This window comes from Mustela putorius, unplaced genomic scaffold, assembly GCF_011764305.1.
Source record: "Mustela putorius furo isolate JIRA1106 unplaced genomic scaffold, ASM1176430v1.1 tig00003836_pilon_pilon_pilon, whole genome shotgun sequence".
In the NCBI taxonomy this organism is placed as follows: domain Eukaryota; kingdom Metazoa; phylum Chordata; class Mammalia; order Carnivora; family Mustelidae; genus Mustela; species Mustela putorius.
The window spans coordinates 3,458,672-3,483,408 of NW_025421989.1; the positions used below are offsets into that span (position 1 = coordinate 3,458,672).

Genomic DNA, 24,737 nt, shown 5'->3' on the forward strand with positions numbered 1-24,737 from the left:
CGGCCAGATGCATGGTGAGCCCTTGGCAAATTTGCTCTCCCTGGCATGGTGGAGATTTTCTGCCTCTGGAGATTTACTCTGAATTTCTGTCCCTGCAAGATTTACTCAATGGGGACGTTTGAAAGCTTGCAGGGCCTGATGAGGTCGCCTGGAATGCCAAAGCCAGTGCCAGGGGAACGGACGAATGAACGGGCAGTGGGAGACGTCACGGACCCCAGTGTGGCCATTCAGAAATGTTTGGGCAACATCAGCATCCTCATGCAGGATGACGTTGGCCCCTCCCACGTCAGGGAGGACGTCCCCCACGATGACACCAGCATCGTGCATGGGAGACCCAGCACGAACCCCATCCACTCCCAGTGGCATGGGTCCGTCTCCGTCTGGTGAACCCCTGAGCTCAGAAGATGGAAAGGGGCGTCGGGGGGGGGTAAGGAAAAGTCAATAGAACAGACCACCTACAACAAAGGAATGGATGCACAATTATTTGCACAAAGCATTAGAAAATACTGTGATATTTTATTATTAAAAATGCCGCTGAAAACTTTATACATATGTGTCCAGCCATATATATCTTCTATCATTACTTAAGGCAAAATCAAAAACAAAATTGCAAAATAATAACCCAAGAAACCATTAAACCCTGCGTGCCTGTGAAGGTCAAGAGTAAAAGCCTAGGAAAGGTTCTTTTTTTTGTGTGGTTTTTTTTTACTTATTTTTTTTCTCATTTTTTTTCCTCTTTTTTTTTTCACTTTTTTATAGATAGCAAGTATATTTTATTCTCATAGAACTCTATGAAGATTCTAGAACTTCTTTCCATGTAGAAATAAGATATCCCTTAAGATGTATTAAATTTCTTTTGATCATATCCTCTGTAAAAGCTAAAGTTATTCACTTAACAAGAACTCTTTTTTTTTTTTTCCTTATCCAAATGTCACAAGCCTGACAGATTAGTGTGCATATTGCTAGCAGAAGACAGTTGGAAATACTAAACAAATATTGGAATTCACATTACAAACATACCGGACCCACACGGATGCGAAGCATCACTTCCCACGTCGCTTCACGGAGAGCCTACCTGCCGTACCCAGCTGGGGGGTGGGAGAGCGATACGGAGCTTGCAGAAAATGACCTGACGATAGCTTCAGAAAGTGAGGACCTGGGGGGGACAGGACTCGTATCCGGGAGAGCCCTCGCTGCAGGGAAGGAGTGTGGTTTCACCGTGTGCAAAGTCGGGGTTTAGAGAGTTCACGTAGGCGTATGTACAGAGAACCACCCCTCTTTGGATTTAAACCCAGAGAAATGGCAGGGTGGGTGGTGTCCCTTGTAGGCATGTCTAAGGACGTGCCTTTTTCTAGAGGTCGCCTTTGAACGCGTCGGTGGAGGTCACTACCGTGTTCATGGAGGGGGGTCCTTTTGCAAAGGTCAAGCCGGGTCGGGGGACGAAAGGACCTTGGGCTGTATTGGTGCAGCATCCCCAACTCGGCAAGGACTTTGAAGCCTGGGTTTCCAACACAGCCCCCTTCGAGACCGTATTTTCAAGTATCTTTGGCTACTGTTTCCCGATGTTGCGATAATTCTTGAAAGCCAGACGACAGAGTCGCCACGGCTACCTGTCCCTTCCGCTTTGGGACACTCAAAGCGTGCCTTGGGGGGAATTTAAAGGGCAGTGGGAACATGGGAAGGTGTCGGAGGGCCGATCTCCGGCCCCCAGCTTGCCCATGGAAAATGGGTGAGGAACCTGCGTTTCTCACCTGGACGGGGAAGGCTATCCTAAGTCCCCCGGGAAACCCATGCAGAGCACTTCCAATGTTCTACCGTTTTCAGGGGGTTTGCCTCCTGTCCGCCATATTCACGGATCTGTGAGTGACACAGAAGCCCACGAAAGACAGGTCTTTCGGACAAGCGTATGTTTTATCCAATAAATGATAGAAAGAATAAAAAAAACAAATCTTGCTCACTGATAAATAAGGGACTTACTGCTTAAACAAAAGCCTTCTGCAGCTGCGGGGGAACACTGAGCCGTATTTACTCGGCAGGGCACGGCCCCACCAAAGGCAAGCTTTCTTTCCCTATTGGCAACTTTTCCTGTTCGCGACTCTCCCTCAACATACTCAAAGGACCCCAACGACAGACCAAGATCTGTGTTTTGTTTCTCCTGCCGGCGCTCTGGGCGTGCGTGTTTTCTCATTCAGCAGGTTTTAACACACTCCACGCGGGGGATCCGTCCCGGCGTTGCAACTTTAGGAAGGCTCACACACACACACCCGAACATAAAAGTGGCCTCCAACCAGCAGTCTCCTAAGAACGCTGTTGCATGCATCTGTGCAACCCCGCAGAGGGGGGAAAAGCCCCACCACGCAGACAGTCTGGGTCCGATGCACGTCCCCACGTCCTCCTGCAAAGGAAACGCATTAGAAAGCCCCGCGTCTTGGCTCACCGCAAGGAATTAAGAAGAAAATCGTCCTGCGTCCGGGAGGAAACAGAGGTGAATGACTAATGTGTATATTTATATATATATATACATACAGACCACAATGAAAAGCACAATGTCGGTAAAAGCTCTTTCAAACGGAAAACACCAATAAAAGCTTTTTTGTTGTTGTTGGTTGGTTTGTTGTTGCTGTTTTTTTGTGTTTTTTTGTTTTTGTTTTTTTTACCCTCTGTGTGTGTTTTTGTTTAAACTCACAGCTATATACATTTTTTCTTTTTCTTTTTCTTTTTCTTTTTTTTTTTTTTTTACAAAGTTTCTTAAATATAGTTCAGGCTGGCAAAACAGGTTTGCACAGAACTATAGGTACGTTACTACAGAGTCTGCTCTTTTAATAGGAAAATTCTGCTTCTCCTTCTCTCTGGATCACACCTCCATAGGCAGGGTAAAAGCCCACCGTCTTTCAATCCTTCCGTAGAGCCATCCATCGTATGGCACATAAAGAACTTTGTGTTTTGTTTTGTTTTTCCATTGTAATTAAAAAAATTTTTTTTTTCTTTTTGAAGTGTCCCTGGCTGAGTTCCCAAAGGGTCAGCTTCTCTCGTTGCATTGGAAACACCCAGGTCCTTGAGAGAGGGCGATGTCCTCGTCACGCTGAACGTTGGCTGGAGGGATAGGGATGTTGATGGTCCTGGAATGGCAATGAAATCGTTTTCACATTTCTCAGGGTCAGAAGTTGATCTTGTAATACTGGGAAAGGCCCGTGGGATGGGTCCACGGGGGATACGCGCGATGGCGGCCCCGCGGCGTTTCTGTTGTGGTGGTGGTGGTGGTCGTTTCGGTTCTAAGTCAGTGGGATGACAGACATTCCTCGCGGGGAGATGTTGCTTTTCTCTCTTTCTCCCTCTCTCCGGTGGGGAGGAGCCGAGGGCGGGGAAGGGAACCGCACAGCTATACCCGAGTGGTCGAGTGTCCGTGGGGGAGATTTGTACTGTTTTGTCCTCCGCTGAAGGTGTTGAATGTGTGCAACGGCTGCATGCCCGTCAGTGTGTTGGGAATCATGGTGATGGTGTTTGGTGTCATAAGTGGGATGTCGTCCGGAGACCGGCGCAGGGTCAGGGTGTAGTCCGGGGGACAGGTGAGCCTCAGCGTGTCATGAGCCTGAAGGGACTCGCACTCGTGGTCATGCTCCAGCTGCTTCATCTGCAGCGACATGATCTCCTCGTTCTGGATGTGAGCGATGTCGTTGGTCGTGTTTCTCTGGGGGCTGGGGCGCCGGTGCGTCTCGTGGCGCCTCTTGTCCTTCTTGTAGTACAGAGCTGCAAAGGCCAGGATGTTGAGGAAAAGCAGGGAGGCCCCCACGGCGATGGTGACACTGAGTTCGGTGGAGTAATCCCGTTTGGTTTCGATGAGGACGGTGGTGTCCTCGGGCCCCGTCTTGTGAGGGTCCTTGGAGTGTTTGGGGTTGTTGGCGGGAGTGATGGCCGGGCGTTTGGTGGTGGGCCAGATCTTGGCGGGAGACCGCCGGGTGCCATAGGGGAACGAGGTCATGTCAGGAGGGGGGACCTTGGTGGTCGTGGACACATACTGGAAGATCTCATTGAGGTTGTGCAGGTGGGGAACCAGTTCCAGCCAGAAAGCCACCTTGGTAGCCCGGTAGTGATCCCTCACTCTGGGCTTTAGCCCAATATGCAGATAGAGCTGGTCTTTGGGGTTATACTTGGACCACGCCACTTCCTCGAAGCGATTGGGTTTTGTGTGAATGAACTTGGTATCCTGAGGAACAGGCTGGTTTGGGTCACTGGGGGCAGAAGAGAGAAGAAAAGAGAAAGGTCACACTCTTTGACACGGGACAAGTCAACCTCCTCATCAAATACCACAGGGAATGACAACCGGGGAACCACACCTGTTGACCGATGAGCACCAGGGACCCGAGAAGCCACAACTCCTTTGGCTGTAATCCCCACATGTTCATCATTTTATGTTCTCATTAACATTCTCTCCCTTCCCTTGATGTTAAACATCATTCCTGATGGTGGACGTACGGCATTTCCCTAACATTTGTACTATTTTTTGAGAAGATCAAATGCTCTTTAACCAGGGAAAGGTGGAAAAAAAAAAATGGGTGTAGGAAGTTTTATAGGATTTAAAGTGTAGCTACTTTGGCGCCATAAATCTGAACCAGTTCTTTCCCCCCACACAGGGACATTTGGCAATGTCTGGAAACATGTTGGGTCATCATGGGGGGAGAGACATGCCATGAATGCGTGGAGGGTTTGGGGACACTGTCCAACATTCTCCCGTGCCCAAGAGCCCCCCCCCCCCGCACAAGGAAGTCTCTTGTCACAAATGCCAATAGTATTGAGGCTCAAAAATCCTGACTTGGAGGCCATTGTTCAAAAACTAGGCATTCCCTTTCTTGCTCAAGACTGGCGTCTGCAGTAGATGAATACACATTGGAGGCTGAATAAGTACAATGTATGTTAAAAGTCAAATAAAAACAGGCTTTATGATCGCAAAATGGGAGTCAGTAGTAATAGGCGTCATGTGTTTGCTCTCTGTCTGAAAGAGGGATACTTATACACTTGAGAACCTGTTGAAGGCTGAGCCACATAGAGATCAAACCATACTCCATTAGTTCTAAGAATCTTGATAAGATCACACTTTAAGATAAGGTGAGGTTAATGTGTTTAAGAGAAGTAACACTCGGTGCCGGAAACTGAGGGGTTCTGCAGACGGTAAGTGCACCGGGCCAACTTTGGAACCTGAGATTTTTTCCTATTGTTCACATATGTGAGCCCAGGCAGAAAGAGAATCATCAAAATTAAAGGATAATGCACAGCACGTGGTACTTTAAGCATCTTTGCCACCTATTTTCTTAATAGAACATCCAACCTCCCCAACATATTGTATTCTCATTTCTTCCATTTATTTTTAGGGTTGGTCAAGCAAAGTATAAAAACATACTTCATCTTAATGTTTATTTGTTTCGAGAACGTTGAGGTTATGCATAGCACAATGTCGTGTGGTGGACAGCCCTGGGCATTCTGACATCACCGAGGAGCCAGGACAAGCTGGGACCGGCACACCCACGTTGCTTGCCCTGGGTGTTCAAACTTCTGCTTTGCAGGCAACAGCCTCTTGGCAGCATTTATAAACCCACGTCCAGCCCCTGCCTCTCAGCTCACATGCCAGAAGACTGGGGGACCGAAGGTCCTCCCTGAAGACCCGAAGTCCACACACGTGGCCCTGCCTTGTGTGGGATACAAACAATAGAGTGATCAACGGGTACAGCGTCTGCTAAGGGAGAGACCTTTGCCCTCAGTGCAAGGTTGTCCAAAGCATTTCCATGCATTAAGCTCTGCAGTTGTCCCCCTTTAAAGCGTGAAGTCGTGAGCAAACTTGTAAGCCTCTCTGGGGCTCATCGTCTTCATCTATAGAATGGGTGAAAATACTGGGATTGGAAGTAGGTGATGGAGGTTAAGGAGTCACTACAAAGTGTGGGCAAATAGAGACTACTTAACAAATATTGCCCCCTTCTGCCAATATGTAAAGTGGAATATCTACAGATTGCTTAGGGACAGAGCACTATAAAGTATTATACTGTAATTCTGCCCAATATGTAATTACACAGCACGCACTGTATATATCCTGTGTATAGTGCATGCCAGGTGAAAGTGCACTTTATACCATAGTATATATGGTATACTATACACTGTGCATGGTATTTACCGTATACCACAGTAAATATGGTATACTATACACTGTGCAATTTACTGTGTACCACAGTATATGCGGTATACTGTACACTGTGGAAACTGTATACCACAGTATATATGGTATACTGTAAAATGTTCATAGCATTTACTGTATATTATAGTAAATATGGTATACTATACACTGTGCAAATTTACTTTATACTGCAATATATACGGTATACTATAAATATGTGGCTATTACTGAATACCACAGTATATACGGTATACTATACACTGTGGATACCCTATACCACAGTATATATGGTATACTGTAAAATGTTCATAGCATTTACTGTATATTATAGTAAATATGGTATACTATACACTGTGCATATTTACTTTATACTGCAATATATACGGTATACTATAAATATGTGGCTATTACTGTATACCACAGTATATACGGTATACTATACACTGTGCATGGTATTTACTGTATACCACAGAATATACGGTATACTATACTATACACTGTGTGTGGTATTTACTATATACCACACTATATATGGTATATTTACTGTATATGCATATTTACTGTATACCACAGTATATCCAGCATACTATATAGTGCACATGATATATGATATTATATATGGTATACTATCTTTGTATATCGCATATATTACAAATCATAGCATATAGAGTGTGTTAGGAACATGGTATACTGTGCATAGTATTTACTGCCTGCCACAGTATATACAGTATACTACACACTGCACATATTTACTGTTTACCACAGTGTATATGGCATACTATATTTGTATATTGCATATATTATAAATCATAGCATATACATAGTATATTAGGTACATAGTATACTGTTTTGTAGTATATTGTAAATCATAGCATATACAACCTATTATATACTGTCTATAGTATATATTGTATCAAACTATAGTGTATACCACAGTATATATGGTATACTATACACAGCACATGATACTGACTGTATACCACAGTATATATAGTATACTGTATTTGTATATTACATATATTATGAATCATAGCATATACAGTATGTTAGGTACATGGTATACTGTATATAGTATTCACTTCATGCCACAGTATATAAGGTATACTATGCACTGCATATATTTACTGTATACCAAAGTATATACAGTATACTGATTTGTATTGTATTCTAAATCATAGCATATACAATCTACTATATACTGTCTACAGTATACATTGTATCAAACTATACTATATAACACAATATATATGGTATATTATACACAGCACATTATACTGACTGTACACCACAGTATATACAGTATACTGTATTTGTATATTGCATATATTATGAATCATAGCATTGGCAGTATATCATATACTATCTATAGAGTACATTGTGTAAAAGCATACTGTACACCACAGTATATGAGGTTCACTGTATACTGTATGTAGTACTTACTCTGTACCATAGTATATATGGTATACTGTATTTGTATATTGTATATTTATAAATCATAGCATATATAATATAGATATACTGCCTATAGTATACATTGATAAAAGTGTACTGTACACCACAGTATATGTGGTACACTACACATAATATTTATTGAACGGTATACTGCATTTTTATATTGCATATGCTATAAGCAATAGCATATGCAGTATATTATATACTGTCTATAGTATACATTGTATAAAAGTATACTGTATGCCACAGTATCTTATACACTGTGAATAGTATATACTGTATACTATAGTTTATATGGCATACTATATAAAGTACATAGTCTTGATTGTATATCACAGCATATATACTATCTATAGTATACATTGTAGACAATTATACTTATACCATAGTATATTATGTACTATAGATAGATGTACTGTATACCACAGTATATACCACAGTATATACTGTATGTTATACAGCACATATAGTATATATTCTATCCCACTGTATATCTGGTATACCATATATTACATACAGTATATACTGTATAAAAGTATATGGTAGTTTTATAGTACAATATATACTGTATGAATATATATTATATACCATAGTATACACTGCTAAAATGTACTATATATATAGATATCTATATATGATATATAGATATAATTATAAATGTGGTATACAGGAAAAGAAATTTTACCTTTTAACTGAAGACACACTCACTGCAGTGCTTTTATTTTACTAATGGGATTAAGAAAATAAAACAAAATTATAGGTCCCCATGTTATGAGTTTTCTTATTTATGTGTTCATTTATAAGCATTAATCAATTTAAAAATAAATTTTTTATCTCTTTACAATTCTTACAATGTTTCATAAAAATGTTTGCTTCCATAGAGCACCTCATGTTTCCTTTTTTTGAGTCTTCTGGAATACATTTTTGAAAAAATTCCTGTTTAATTGGAATCTGCCATGGAAACAGTTGTTATTGATTTTTATTGTTCTAAAAGCAAAGAAAGGTGGTGAGGATTTCTACTATTTTTCCATCGATCTGATTTCACTGAATTGGGTCTATTAGCTGCATGGACCTTTTATTAAGCAGGGGGCATCTAGGAAAGAACGCTTTCTGTTCATGTGGGATATTGGACTATTTTTGTTGAAATTCAGTGTGCATTTGAAAGGTAAAGAAACACGTTTATTTTGTTCTCAAAGAATAGAGCAGAGGATTTTGAAAATCCAGATAAGTAAGGTTTAGCCTGATACAATCTATCTATTAAAGCTCTTGGAGATGCACAGTCAGACCCCTTAACCCAATATAAACTCACAGAGCTCAGGAAAGTCCATCTTTTTTTTTTTTTTTTTTTTTTTTTTGGTCAAATTCTCCAAACACAGCAAGACCTCTAAGTGGGATAACACTGTCTTGCCTTTTAGACCTGACGTCCACCAGCGGCATGTTTTAATTTCCATAAACAAAATTAAAGATCATAATGATTAAGGATAGAACGAAATGGACATATCTTCTCTCCCTAGTAAAATCCCCAGTGCATATACCTGTATCTCCATTTCCCAGCACCTGAAACACATTTTTCACCTGTCATCATTGGGGACATCCTTCTGGCAGGGAATAGTCAAGTGCATTTCTAAGCTCTTGTGATCCATTTTATTTGCTAGAGATAGGCAATATGGTTTCTTTAATAATAGCAGTAAACTCTCCAAGAGGCTCTTCTGGATGGTGGAAGGTCCGCGTTCCACCTAACATCATGTGGTAGCTGACTATCTGCTCCTAGAGCTCTCAAAAGAAGACCACCCATTATGCACCAAGAAAGTGGGTCCAATGACACATGTCCCCCTACACACCAGGTGGAGATGTTCCTCCATTCAGCTTAAATTGTGCTTTGGCAGGAAAGGTCATTTCAAGACCAAGTGTAGGCTGCAGCTCTCCCTAAGCCATCCACCCTAAGTGCCTCTCGCTTTAGGTTGAATACACATTCATCCCAGGATAACCAACCAAATTGAAAGTCATGGCCTCTGAGGCAGACTGACACCGATGTCCTGAGAACAAATCCAAGAATTGAAATCTGTGTTGGTTGCCTTGGGCCACCAACTCTCCATTCTCTCAACTCTGATACCATTTCAGTAAGCCCTTTCGTGGACAAGGCTTCATCTGGTCATCCCAAGCGCTATTTGTTGCAATGTGTTCTATAGAGATCAAGTCTCCCTTGGTGTCCCCTTTATTGGCACTTCCCACACAGGACGCCAACCAAATCAGTGTTTGGTCCACAAGTACCTGGATTCTATGGACCGGTTGGGTCTCGTGTTCCCAAAGATGTTGATGACACAGAGGGCCCTTCCTCCTCATGCTCTGTAAACCTTGAAATTCATTTTAGATTTTTACTTCTCTTTGATCAGAACTTTCCACATCGGTTTTTTTTTGTAGACTAGTACCTGTCTTGACCTAGGCTGTTGTTTCTCCAGCCCGTTTGGGGCGAGTCTTCTAACCCAGATCACGGAAACAGCCTCTTAGCTCTAAGGAACTCTCCTCTCTCCTCCTTCTCTCCTTCCTACGCTCATACTCCCAACACGACTCTTCTGTGCTTCACGACAAACAGACCCTGGAATGTAGACATTAAAACCCAGACAGAAGGTCACAGCCCTCAGTTTTGGGTTGTACAACAAGTGGCCACAGCATACACGTGCCTGGTCTGATGTGTGAGCACTAAGGAACACGTGTGGTGTCTCGAAGGTGCAGAAGATTGGAACAAACACCAAATGAAAATGGGGATGCGTGTCCTGATGCCATGTCCTCGTCTCCGCATAGCAACGTGTTGTGATGGACAGATGGCGAGATACTCCCACACAGGACATTCCGTGGCAACCTGCCTACGTGTCTCTATCTTTGGATGGCCATCTTATCAACGTGTCAGACAGATTGGCTTAAAAGTCCCACCTGCTCCATGCTGTCTTGATTCCGTCGGCAATGAATGACCCTAGTTCCCAATAAGGCGGTAGGCACAGAGACTTGAAATTTGGGGACCAGCGTCCAATAGAATCTTGGGCACGGAGGACATTAAAAATAGCATGCAATCATGGAACATTGTGGTGTTTTTTAATCCTGGCTCCGTCTTTGATAGGTCTTGGTGAAAAGGTCCATTGGGTGGTAGGAGCTCGTTCTCATCTTGTGACAATAATTAATTCCCTTTATCTTTTTCTTTTTCTTTTTTTAAACAACGCAAGAGCATGGGCTTCAGAGCCTTTGGCAAAGCGAGAGGCTCTAATGAGAATTTAATGGCTTTGTTTGGATTTTACCAGTTTTTTAATGGTTCAGTTACACGGATGATGAATGATCCTCGCTTCCCATTTAAGAAAATCATAGGAAGTTCATCTCCACACACGTAAGGAAAAAAAGTATGTGGTTTTAACCAAGGTAGGCAACGGCAGTGTGTTTAGATATGACGTTAAGAGTGCTGTGTGTGGACGCCAGTGTCCGTGAACCGGCTGGCCATCATTTGGAATGTGGCCCTGTGAGGCTTTCTCCTTCAAGAATGTGACACTTTGCTAGGAAAGGCAACCCATACCTGAGTTCAGTGACACAACCGGACATCATACTGCCCTTCACAGGGCTGATGTTTGACGTGTTCCCCCTTGACATCAACATGGGCTGAAATGCTCACCCCCAGTCCCTCAGAATGGGGCCTTATGTGGAAATAGGTCCATTGCGGATGGCATCCGTCAAGATGGGACTTCTAAGAGCCAATCTGACCAACACTCTGTTAAATAGAGGGGCATGTAAAGACAGAGAGACCCAGGAGGGCTGGCCTGGGAGGCAGATGCAGGAATGAATTGGAAGGACGTCGCTGGACAGCCACGCCAAAGACACCTGCCAAGCACCAGCAGCTAGGAAGTAGCGTGAAACCTTCCCATAGAGGTTTTAGAGGAAGCCTGGCTCTGCCAACACCTGCATTTCGGACTTCCAGCATCTGAACTCTGAGACAAGATATTTTTGTGGTTTTAATCGACACTGTCTGAAGTACCCAGTTTTAGGAGCCGCAGGATTGGTATAATAATGCAAAACAAAGATGGTATAAAAAATGTTTGTGAACATGACCTCAAGTCATGTCCTTGTCGAAGAGAGAATTTTCAGGCGACAGGCCAGCAACTTCCCCAAAGGGCCACACATCCTGTGGTCCTCCCCCCCGTCCCCAAACGAGACTTTCTTAGACCAAACTTGTCACATCTGACAGTTCCAAGTGCGTGTCCGTGCCACACACTTGCCACTCTATAAGCACGCCATATTTTTGCTAAGACCACAAAGTATTCTGGAACCGTTTGCCGCCCAGGAATATCGGGGGTCTCCGTAAAGAATGACCCCCACTGGAACCCGAAGTAAGCATGGACACCCGTGGCATCCCCACAGCTTGTGTCTCGAGCTGTGTAGGGCTCGGGCACTGTGGGGCTGCCGCTGGCTGGGAGCTCCAGCCCGACGCCCGGCCCGCCATGGGGACCTCCTCCAACCCTCGGGGCTGTGGGCAGCTCTGAGGTGAATTCTGTGCACAAGGCTCAAGGTTAATGAAGGAAGCAGAGACGGCAGGAGAGAATGACAGCCCATTAGTTTCCACAATCGTGTTATTAGACAAGAGAAAAATGAAAAGATGATGTGAGGTTTGCTGCTATTTGAAATGTCGGGGAGTCTGTCTCCTTGTTTGCAGAGACGCTGCTCAAGGGGACGCTGGTGGGAACTGTTGTATGTGTGGGTTTATATGGTTTCCACTAACTTGAGCCACTAACCTTCCCTCTGAGGTTATGTATATATACAAACACACACACATATTTATATACTATGTATATATTTTATATGTAAATGACATATATTTCTATACTTCCCTATATATGTACAAATAGATACATATATATACACACACATACAAATAGATAGATACATGTATGTATCTATTTGTATCTATTTGTGTACATTTTAGGTGTATTCTATATATTTATATAGATTTATTTCTATATAAACATACAATATATAAAAATAGATACATATACAATTATATGTATATATACATACAGATACATATACAAATAGATACATATATGTATACAAATAGATACATATATGTATCTATTTGTATCTATTTGTGTACATTTTAGGTGTATTCTATATATTTATATAGATTTATTTCTATACAAATATACAATATATATAAATAGATACATATACAATTATATGCATATATACATATAGATACAGATACAAATAGATACATGTATGTATCTATTTGTATCTATTTGTGTACATTTTAGGTATATTCTATATATGTTTATAGATTTATTTCCTATATGTACATATATACACACATATATATGAAATGTACCTTTTTATGAAATAAATATGTAGGACATATTTAAGTGAATAAATATATTTGTAAATATATGTATATGTATAGGAAACAAGTCTCATAACTGTAGAAAATCACTCTGGATGTATATATGTATATGTCTGATTAAATATAGAGTATATACATGCACATAGTGTTTTTTGGATGTATTAAGAGATTGGCTTTATCTCGTGGGTACACGAGAAGCAGAATCTGCCATGCGGCACACAGGTTTTCATAAGGCTGCCCAGGGAGATCAGGTCCTTATCGCCTTGTCGAAGGAGAGAGGTCCTACTGAGACTGGAAATGGTGGGATCAGAGAGCAATAGAATTGCCAGGTACATCTCCACCTTGAAGCAGCAGGTGGGAAACAGGCTTTTTTTTATAGTGATGCAGGGAGCACGCTAGTAAAATTCCCCCACCGTTACCGGGGGTGTGCATGAGAGCATGTCTGCATTCAGTCGTGGGAGCCACACTCGTATGGGGGACCCAGACAGACTAGGAGAGAAGCAAGAAACCGACGTAGGAAGCACATACCCAGTTTTGGCGAAGTTGGTCCAGTAGGTCATGACCACTGCGCTGAGCATGACATCGTTCTTGGAGAAGTTACAGCTGAAGAGTTCGGTGGGGCCGATCATGGGGATCCCGAAGACATAGGGCACTTCATCGCCATGGGCCGAGTCTGCCCAGCTGGGCTTCATTTCGCTTTGGCAGTGGTGGTAGAAGGCGTAGAAGTAGGTCGGAGAGCCGTACTGGGCGTGGAGGTCGGCCGTGGCCACAGCGGGGGCCACCCACTGGTGGTCCGTGAAGAGAGCCACCAGGGTTTTCCGCCGTGTCTCCGGGTTTTCCTTGTCGGCCCAGTCCGTGTACATGAATTTGATGGTCTCCCGCAACGTGTCTTTCCCCTCCGGGTAGCCGTACAGGTTGTCCACAAAGTTGGACACGGAGAAGTCAAAGTCGTTGGGTGTCACGCCGTCTTCGTTGTCCACGATGCCGTCCACAAACTTCAGGCCTTCCCCCTGGTTGACGCCCAGCATGATGTCGTAGTTCAGGAACTCCCCCTGCTCCATCAGAATCTGAGGATCGTCCGGGATGACGTCGCCGTCGATGACGGGGCCGAAGGAAATGTGGTAGGTGGCGGGGGTGATCGTCTGCTGAATGAGTTCTTTGTAGTTCTTATTCCGAAGACATTCTACCATGTCGGTCGTATCCAGCATGTTGCAGCCAACCTTATCTGCCAATATCCGCGTGTACTTGGCAGGCTGGTAGTTCACCGCCCAGCTGGACAGGGCTGTGCCACTCTGGATGATGGCCTTCTGGAACAGACCTGCAGGTGCAAAGTTGTAGACATGCAAATGAAAACCCCAGAGACAGAAAAGCAGCTTTTACTTCGCAAAGAAGGCCCCGATTGTCTCGCGGGCATGTGAATTTCTGGATACAGTAGCATTCAGCTCTTTCAGGATTTTTTTCCCTCATTTCCATCTCTTTCTCTCCCCCTTCCCCTCCCCCCCCACCCCCGCCTGCTGGACGTTGGTTTTCTGGGATGGTCTTCACGCACGCAGCACACACACACACGGCGTTTACGGAAATGAAACGGCATTTACCATGTACAATGTTGCTGCCGTGGTTTAAAAGAAAAGAAAAGAAAAAAAAAGTGCATTGCATGTATCCGTCCTGGTTTGCATGTCGTGTTGGCATCCCCATCCCCAGATGCTGTAAATAAAGCCTCACAGACTTATCATCTCCTCTGTTCCTTAAAAACATGCTCTGGGCCAACAAGACATCAAAGTGCATTTTGCCTCCCTGACTAAACCAGGTACCACTTCATTATGGGGGAAAAAAACAAAACAAAACAAAACAAAACAAACAAACAAAAACACCCAAAACATCCACTGAAATCCATTTCAGAGTATACATTCAGACACATATTTCTAATTTCAGCGTCCATACAGTACCAGCGTGAAACTTTTACAACTCAAATAGTTATTAAATTAGCGATTCCTGAAACAATGCTGGGTAGTATGCCCCCCCCAAATGTATTTTTCCACAAATCACTGATCTGGGAATCACGTTAACTCAAAGCCTAGATGTTTCTGTCTTGTATTGTGCCACAAGTTAAGAAATGTCTGTTTGGTGAAAAATGAAAAAAAAAATTGCAGAATTTGATGAGTAAACTTCTGGGTAGCTTACAAATTTCTATCAGATCCATGTAGTATACGAATGTCAGGAAGTAAAAAAAAAATTTTTTTTTTGTAAACCCTCTATTTTTCACTACTACAGGAGAAGAGATGATGGGTATAAAATGATAGCATTCTCTTTCTTGTCTCTTCCTGATATTTTCTAAAATTCCAGCATGATGGAGCTCCGATGTCTCGGGAGTTCCTGGAAGAGTAATTCAGCTGGGTGCCCAGAAGGTCGTGCCCTGTAGAGTTTTAAGGTCATGCAAGCAATCAAAGGGGGAAAAGCACGAGTGCAATCAGGAAGATCTGATTCTGCAGATTGGAGCATTGCCCAAGAGATCTTAAATGGATCTGGCTTTGCTCAATGCAACATCAAAGTCGTTGGGGGCCAGTCTCCCGGAGCTGGTGATGCTCCCAGAGACGTACAGCTCTGGACGGGTGTGTTTAGCCCTCAAGATTCACGTGTGGACACGGAAAAGAAATGATGTCAATGCTGGATCTATGGTTAAAATCATCAGGATGACGAAAAGTATTCCTGCAAGTTACCTTTTTTTTTTCTTCCTGTGACACTGATTGGCTTTGATGGATGGAGGTAGGTGTGTGTGTGTGTGTGCACACGTGTGTGTGAGATCCAGAATATAATCCTGGATAACACTTGAAAAATTGGATAAAGAAAAATGCTTGCTACCCGTCATTCAGACCAGAAAATACAAGTCAGGTCTGCATTTTAGGGTCATTCAGGCTCACCTGGCTGTTCCCCCCTGCGTCAACGTTCTATTTTATACGACTGAGCCCAACAAATGTACAGCTTTGATGGTGTTTCTCAGGGAACCGGACACCTGCTCCACAGTTCTTGGTGCTAATTACTGTTCCTTCGAACACATGCACCTGTTCCTTATCACCTTCTCGTCTTTATAACCTTGGAGCTTTTCCTTTGAGTCTTTGTTCTAATGCCATGGTGAGGGGCACCTGAGTGGCTCCATGGGTTAAAGTCTGTGCCTTTGGCTCAGGTCATGATCTCAGGGTCCTGGGATTGAGCCCCTATTGGACTCTCTGCCTACTTGTGATCTCTGTCAAATAAATAAATAAAATCTTTAAAAAAATTATAATGCCATGGTGAGCATCTTCACGAAAACATCGTTTTTCATGCACATGGTGACTGTTTTTTAGACGACATGGCTAGAAGTACCATTCTAAGGCTGACAGTCTGGGTATATCTGTCTTTCTGGGTTGTTCTGAAAACCTGCTTTGCAGAACCTTGACCCAGACGCAGTCTTGCCACAGAGCTCGCTCTTTTCTGATGGCTCAATTTAAGTAATTATGCTCTTTCTCCAATTACGTTTGGTTTCTTTTTTTTTTTTTAAGATTTTATTTATTTATTTGACAGAGAGATCACAAGTAGGCAGAGAGTCAGGCAGAAAGAGAGAGGAGGAAGCAGACTCCCTGCTGAGCAGAGAGCCTGACGTGGGGCTCGATCCCAGGACCCTGAGATCATGACCTGAGCCGAAGGCAGCGGCTTAACCCACTGAGCCACCCAGGCGCCCTACGTTTGGTTTCTTTTGTTTATTATGGAAGCCGGTCCTGACTACTTGTTCACTCGAGATCTGGGATTCTATCCCTTGACAAATGGGAAAATCCCAATATTTTCTGGAATGCTATAAGAATGGATATCACCAATGTCCCCTCTCATTATGCACTTTTTCATTTTTGTAAAAACAAAGGGATGATATAAGTGTGAGGCCTGAATTCGAGCTTTCCTTAGATACTATGAAGTCACCTACAAGTCTGTCTGCTTGGATTGGACTGATGGTTGCTTTGGGTCCCTGCACTGAGCATGTTATTGGCAAGTGAGTTCTGAATGTCCAAACTACGCTAAGAATCCACTTGTCACATTGGTGCCTGGGACCAGTGAAAATTTCTACTCAAGCTGAACGCTTATTTCCTAAGGAAAATTAAAGTGGAAAAGCAGTTGGTCCGTAAAATACCAGCTAAGGGGAGGCCATGGGGAATTTGCAGAGATGTTCCTGAATCTGTAAGGCAAGTCTGTTCTGGACAGAAGACCAGGACTGCCCTTTAGTCATCCCCGATGTTTGTTGGTCTTGGGGGAATGATGGGAATTCAAACGACGGTTTGAATTGAGGTCTGGGAAGCTTTGTTTCTTGCCGGGCTCTCTCATTGCTGTGTGACCCTAGCTGGGTTAACCAACCTCTCTGGGCTTCCGTTTCCTTTTTATAAATGGTGGCTTTGGAGTAGATGAGCTTCAAGGTTCCCCTTCAGTGCTACAGTTTACCAATGGATGTAAGGGAGCCACCTTGAGTTGGAGTGGTTAGGTTTATTATTATTATTAAATTAATTTTTAAAAATTGTTTTATGTGGAGGGAGTAGTAGAGCAAGACAGAAGGGGGGACACGTAAGTAGGCTTTACGCCCAGCATGGACCCTGATGCAGGGCAGGATCACAGGACCCTGAGATCATGACCTGAGCTGAGATCAAGAGTCAGACACTTAACGGACTGTGCCATATGGTTGCCCCAGACCAGTGATTTAAAAAAGAAAAAAGAAAAAGAAAAAAAAATCCCATGGCCACGAGCCCCATTGCTTACTGAATGAACAAATCTGCAACCCTTACCCAAATCCCTGTTTCTCTTCTGTATTATCTTTCCCAAGTTGAGAGGAGAAGTTGACTGAATCGAACATTGACCGAAATGACAAAATTTAAAGTTGACTGAATCAAGTCAGAAAGACAGAAGCAAAAGCGTTGGGACTTTCTGAAGGACCCATTTTTGTCCCAAGTGGTGCAACTGGTATCTAATTGTTCATTGAACGTAGATGACAAAATATAGTTTACAGGGAACGAAAGCTGAGTTCGAAGAACGGGGGGCACCTGGGTGGCTTAGTTGTTAAGCATCTGCCTTTGGCTCAAGGCCATGATCCTGGGGTCCTGGGATCGAGTCCCGCATCGGGCTCCGTACTTATGGGGAAAGTCTGTTTCTCTCTCTGTCTTTCAGATAAATAAATAAAATCTATAAAATAAGAAGAGGAAGAGGAGGAGGAGGAGAGAGAGCAAGAGAGGGAGCTCTCGAGAATGAGCTTCTAGAACCTAAACCAAGATGGGGATTTTCAGCTGCAAGAGACACAAAGTGTCCCTGGGATCTGCACTCCGTGTGCGTTTCTGGCTCAGCCCCGGGGGTCGTGCACCAGCTCGGGGATGCCCTTGTTACCTTCTGAATAGTGCGACAAGGTCAAGAGACTGACGCATGAGGCTCCCGCCCCGGAGCCGAAGATGGTCACGCGCTTGGGGTCGCCGCCGAAGGCCCCGACGTTCTCCTCAATCCACCGTAGCGCCTGGATCTGATCCAGGAGCCCGTAGTTGCCTTTGGCCGCCTGGTCGCCGGTACTTAAAAACCCTGCAAGAGAAAACAGGATCTTTCAGGTGGTCAACTATAAAAAGCACGTGCCCGTCGCTGGTCCTTGAAAACGCATCTCATTCTTGGCGGGTCTCCCTCTAAGTGAGAAGCAACACTTGCACGGCAGGGAGGATGAGGCTATGTGAGTCATTGTTGCAACGTTGACCCTATGATACAATGTATCATCTGTGGGTTTGCACAGGGCTCGCCTATCAGGCATTATCTGTCTAAAATGTCTGTCACACCTGACCATAGCAGAGACTATGCATTGGACCAGATTCAACTTATCGCTCCTGTGCACATGCAGGTTGCAAAAGTGAGAAAGTCTCCTAAAAGGCGTTTTTCAGGGAAAATCCCAAAAGAAGTTTTCCAGGCCAAAAGAGGTTTTTCAGGAAAAATGAGGGTATGTGTTGGGCTGCTGGAATTTCTGCGTTGGTGTTTAAGAGACCGAGCGTGTATATAAAAGCAACATAGGTCGGCTTTTTCCCATTTAATTTCATATTAATGTTGTCATTTCATTCCTTTTAATGCTTCAGTTTCGAGTCAACGACAGGTATCATGAGATCCCAGTCTTCGTTAACGTGCACCTGTTAACTTCCCCTACAGAAAAAATTTTAGACTCACACGCAGAAACACACAAGTCTTTAATCTTACCCAAACGACCACACATATATTCAAATCCCCCCGACTGTCCCTAAAACGGGACGAGCTGGTATGTTTTATTTCAAGAAGAAGGAAGATTCTTGTTCTTACGGCATCAAATTCTTAATTCCCCCTTAAAATCTGCAAAAAAAAAAAAAAAGGGCATTGACGGGAATAAAGGACCACATGGATGTCGGATTCCTTGCCTGTTCCATGTGGCACAAAGATCGTGACCTGGAAAAAAGGCTTCCCTCGGACGTTTGACGCCGTCTTTCCACAGACGCTCTCCTGCTGAAATTCAGAACGACGATTGTGAACGCCTGACAACGTTATTTATTATACGGACATTAACCCAACTTTATATCCCTTTCTTTCTTGCGGAAGCCTTGTGACCCTCCCCTCCAAAAAGTGCAAGTCATAAAAATGATGTCTTAACCATTTTAATGAGTCATGTGCCCCTGCCCCCAAGCCCTCAATGATGTGCGTTCCTTCTTCCCCTGCCTTCCCAAGGGCCAAGCCATTCCCCTCCTTCCAAGTAGCGCTGATTAAGTTCCTGTGACCACCTGCTGCCGTGCCGATGGTAGCCTGGACAGATTCGGGCCCTGAAAGAACAGGTGTCGGAACCGAGCTCATCAAACCGCCCGCTGCCCTCCACGCGAAGCTGACAGCCCATTGCGGAGCTCTCCAGAGTGGGCCCGTAGAACCTCAAACAGAATAAGGAGAGGACGAAGGCTTTGACCCGTTAGGAAGCGAGGCTTCTTCGTTCCCCGGGCACCTGAGGGAAAAATGCACAGTGTGAGCTGGACGGGTTACAGAAATGAATGGGTCGGGTTTCAGGTAACGTCACGGGAGGGCTTTTTTGGGGGGGGGGGCAGACCTTCTAAAATTGCGACGATAAGCTTCACCATCTCCTTTATCTGCAGACAGACGCAAGATGGAACCTGCGAGGTTGTGCATTTAGGGCACGTCCCGCAGATCCAGGCTTCTGCGGTGTTTCACAGGGACGGAGCTGAGATGAGCGGTGATGAGTGGGAACGTTCCGACGTTACCAGCCCCTCCCTCAGTTAATTAGCAATTACTAATTAGCGTTTCATGCCAGCGACTGTTCCCTGGCTGTAGCATTCATCGCCCAACCTTTTACACCGTTTCTCATAAAATGCGTCGCCCTCTGCTTGGGAGAAAAGCCCCTTTTCATGCAGCTTTATGTATGAAACTGGGTCCTAATGACTGTTTGGGTGCCATAGAATAACTGTAAGACAAGCCTCTCTTTCCCCATTAAGGAAAAGAGGTGATTAAATCTTAAAGGCTCTAGTAATTTTTTGGCAGAACTGCTCTGCCTTTATTTAACCCATCCTTCGTCTGCAACCTCTCTCCGCACCGCACCCCCCGCCCCGTACCTCCTTGTCAACGCTCCCAGAATGACCTATTTGCTTATTTTGTTTCCGTGGAGCAGGGCAAGGATTTGCAACATACGGTAAATCACCCGCCTTTATGAACGCGGAGCCCCTCCCGTGCAAAAAACGTGTCTGTGGTAACCTCTCAAAGGCCAGGCTAATTAATATTCTATACCCTGGCGAATCTGAGCTCTCCTCACAGCCTCCTATTGAAAGACTGGATCTTTGCGATTCTGAATTCCTTCCAAAAGTCCTGAGGGAAACAGCCCTCCGTGCATCTCTAAAGTTCAGCAAACGAACGTGGTTCTTTTTTTTGGAAGTTGGTGTTTCCATAGTTTCTTGCTTACAGAATCTTCATTTACTGCAACACCCAGGGACTTCTTCTCTTCCCCCCCCCCTTCTATTGTAATTTAAACAACCCACAAGGCAGAGTTTCCATTGCAGGTATACAGTGAATGGGAACAATTTTATTTGGTCTGCAAGAGGGTATTCCTTCGCTACTCCGACGGTGGAAATGAGGTATTTGATATTATGCAGATTGGAGATGTATAGGCATTTATTCCCGGGGAATTCTACGAACGTGAGAGCAGATAATCAATTTGGAAACAGCCAGGCACATCACCAAGCGGGTAGAAAGCATCCTTAAAAGTCGGTCCCACCGCGGGGGACTTAATTCCCCCTATATGCAGCCCATGAATGAACAGAAGCAGCCCCTGGGCTGGCTAAAACCAGAGATTTTAAACAAATGGCTTCTTTCACTGATAAGCACTCTTGGCTACACCTCTTTGAAGCATTTCAGCTGCCGAAACATTTGGCTTTGGAGATGTGAGGTCTCTGCCATGAAGGTTGTAAATCCGTCAGCTCCCCCCATCCCACCCCAACAATGCAACAATGGGAGAAAGATACAAAACAGACCCTCCAACTGAGACATGCTGACACGAGATTGATACCAAGTTTCATTCAAAGCCCTGGAAGGAGCAAGAAAATAGACATTCACCCAAGAGACAGGCTCCCTTGTCCAGTGGCTGCTTTAAAATATGGTCCCCCAGAAATGCCTGAACACCAGAAATCCCATTATCCCTCTGCGTGTTGAATGAAATTCTAGATCATGTAAAAAAAAAAAAAAATGAGGCACTGTATTGGGTATGCATGTTTGCATAAAGATTCTCCAATGAGAAGAGATGGGATTTATTTTAGGTCACATCAATGAGCCCAGAAAGAAATGTGTGATGAGAATTCGGGCAGAGGCATGAAGACAAAAAAATCAGCGAAATGCATGCAAATCTATCTTCTCTGATGTTTACAGGAACTCCTTCAGGGGGTGCCTCTGTTATAATGTGAAACTGGAGTTTTCTTGGTGGAATGAGGCATGATTTGACGAAAGAGTCTATTCCTATGGGTGGGAGGGACATACTCCAATTCTGTAAGCCCAATGGGGGGAAGCTCTTAAAATTTAGTGTCTCTATTTGTAGTTTTTAAATTTACTTACAGATGATAGGAGTCATTTGATGACCGCATCAATGTCATACAGGGTCAAAACCCATTTCCAACATCAGGCGAATACATCAAAGACAATTATGAGGACAGGTGATCTCTATGGCACAGGTTTCCAAACACGGGGACCGTTAAGTTGTTAACGGGATTCCTTACATTAGTTCCAGAAAGGATATTCTATGTCCTGCACTGCAGCTGAGAACAAGGCTGCACAGGTGTTTTTAAAGCACTTTAGTTGGAATTGTATTAACGGACACCCTAAAACCAAAATCATACTCTGGAGACAGAATACAAGATGATCAACACAGTTTTGTGTATTGCAAAATGTGAAGGTTCTCGGTTAGTTAAGTTTCACGGTGATGAAATTCTGGCCATGGCCATTATGTCTGGGGTGTGATCCCCTCCAAGCCAACCTCGTTTCTCTGCTGGGTCTGCATCCCAGTGCCCGAGACAAGACATCCTATCCTGTTCACTTCTCCATCCTGGCTGTTTCCAACTCACGCCCATACCATGAAGATAACCCTAAGACCCTTTGATCCCCAAGGTCCATTTCTATTAAAATAAATGCATCTTGATTTGATTGTCCAGAGGTAGCCATGCACCAAAAGATCAATACTTATTGATTGTAATTTTGAAAATAAGGGATGACAGCAATCTCGGAGTTCATGAATAAAATATATGTTGCATGAATTCTGTTGGTTGAACCATATAATGCCTATGTGGAGAGGGTCTTCATTCTCGGGGACACAGAAACATGGGTAAGATCTCTCAAGGGAAATCAATGAACTGCTGAATCCTGGGTCCTAAGATCCCATGTGTATTAACATAATAAAGTGAGGTGTAAAATACAAACTCTGCAAGGAAATCCAACAAGTAATAGTGCCTAATTCTGGGAATGTGGTTATAGGTGAATTTTGCACTTAATTCTAAATGTGGGTTTACATTTTCCCCCCAATTTGTAGCTGGCTCTTTAGCAATCACACAAACACTAGTTTCCTTTTTTGACTGACCCCAGGATAAGGCTTGCATTTCTCTATCTCTTTGATTTTCTTGTTTTAAGATTTTATTTACTTATTACAGAGAGAGAGAGATAGCGAGAGAGGGAACACAAGCAGGGAGAGCTGGAGATGGAGAAGCAGGCTTCCTGCTGAAGAGGGAGCCCAACACGGGACTCGAACCCAGGATACGTGGATCATGACCTGAGCCGAAGGCAGATGTTTAGTGACTGAGCCCCCCAGGCACCCCCTGTATCTGTTGGATTTTATACCCAGTTGGCTGCTTCCAGGATACTCTGTAAAGGGTTGCTGTGAGCCTTGAAGCTGCCTGGTCCACAGTGCCTAAACCTGACTTCCTCCTGTAGACGTGGCCTCACTATTTCTCTTTGCTCATGGAATGGAGACCAACTGCATCTGCTCCCTGCTCCAACCCCGTAAGAAGGAATTCAGTGGCCTTGCTTTCTTTCCCTCTACCTCTGTGTGTCCCTTCTCCAGCGTTTCCTGATTGTCTCCAATCTCTCAGCTCCGAAAATTACTTTGAGCGGATTTCCACTATAGAACTTCCCACTCTTCTAGGACGGATACATGTGTGTCATTTAATAGCGGGTTACCGTGTGTGCCGCGGTCCAAGTCAGCTGGAATCTGCAGGGATGCCTCGGGCATGTAGCTGAAGATGTCCAAGTCCCAGTTTTTTCACTGAATTGAAAGGAGGAGAGGAACTACCCCAGAGCATTGCCTGGGGAATGGAGTGGGGAAGGAGCCCTGCTCCTGGTGGACTCAGGGTGTGCTCACACACGCTCAGCGACTCTTCTGACTTCTTCGATGACAGACACATGGCTATTTACCTGTTCCACAGGTACTCGCACAGCCAGTACGGAGAGATGCCCTTTTAGCAAAGGAAGTTGAATCCAGAGGGAAAACGGATTACTGGTCTACCTAGACTCTAACTTAGATGATGAAGGATATTTTAATGCTGTCTGGTTGCCTGTGTTGTGTGGGGAATGATTTGGTGTGAAGGTGAGGCATATGCATTTGTTGATTCTGTTTATTAAGTGTTTGGTATGTGCTTAAAGGAAAATTAAACAAAATTTGCTTAAAGCAAATAAAAAAAAAAGAAAGAAAGAAAAAATAAATAAATAAAAGAAAGAAAAAGAAAACCCCAAACCACCCCATAATATAGCTTTCATCCATGGTCTGAATTACCTGTGTCATTGCCTCCACATTTATATGTACCTATGATGACCCAAGAAATAAACTAAAAGTTGGGGAGAAATAGAGTATTCAAGTAGATTTCCAATGATGTCTTGAAAGCTTACACTACTTCCTCTTCTTCTTCTTCTTCTTTTTTTTTTTTTTTTTTTTTGCATTTGCATGTTTCTATTTGGTTTTAATAAGAATATGTTAGGACCACAGGTGACAGTTGCCACTCTAGTGTTGAGCACAGCATAACGTACCCCCTTGTGGAATCCCTATGTTGTACTCATGACATTAATGCAACCTTGTCAAAGATATGTGGATTTAAAAAAAGAAGATTTTAAAGCTGATTAGAATTGAAAGTCCTAGTTTTTCCATGAAAGTATATTTACGAAGCACAGAAGACACACATTTTGTCCCTATATGGTATTCAGAGCCCTATAGAGTGCATATAGGAG

The 24,737-nt window shown here is 43.8% G+C and overlaps 1 protein-coding gene across 6 annotated transcripts in view; it reads right to left on the reverse strand.

The window, feature by feature from the left end:
• Positions 1-496: 496 nt before the first annotated feature.
• The window catches only part of NLGN4X (neuroligin 4 X-linked), a 296,820-nt gene continuing 272,579 nt past the window's right edge, over positions 497-24,737 (reverse strand). For all 6 annotated transcript variants that reach the window (XM_013064453.2, XM_004768293.3, XM_045089266.1 and 3 more), the window contains exons 6-8: positions 18,375-18,560; positions 13,512-14,301; positions 497-4,229 (exon numbers count right to left, since the gene is read on the reverse strand). In XM_013064453.2, the coding sequence (XP_012919907.1) occupies positions 3,380-4,229; positions 13,512-14,301; positions 18,375-18,560 (1,826 nt within the window). In that variant the 3' untranslated portion in view covers positions 497-3,379. The remainder of the gene's footprint in view (positions 4,230-13,511; positions 14,302-18,374; positions 18,561-24,737) is intronic.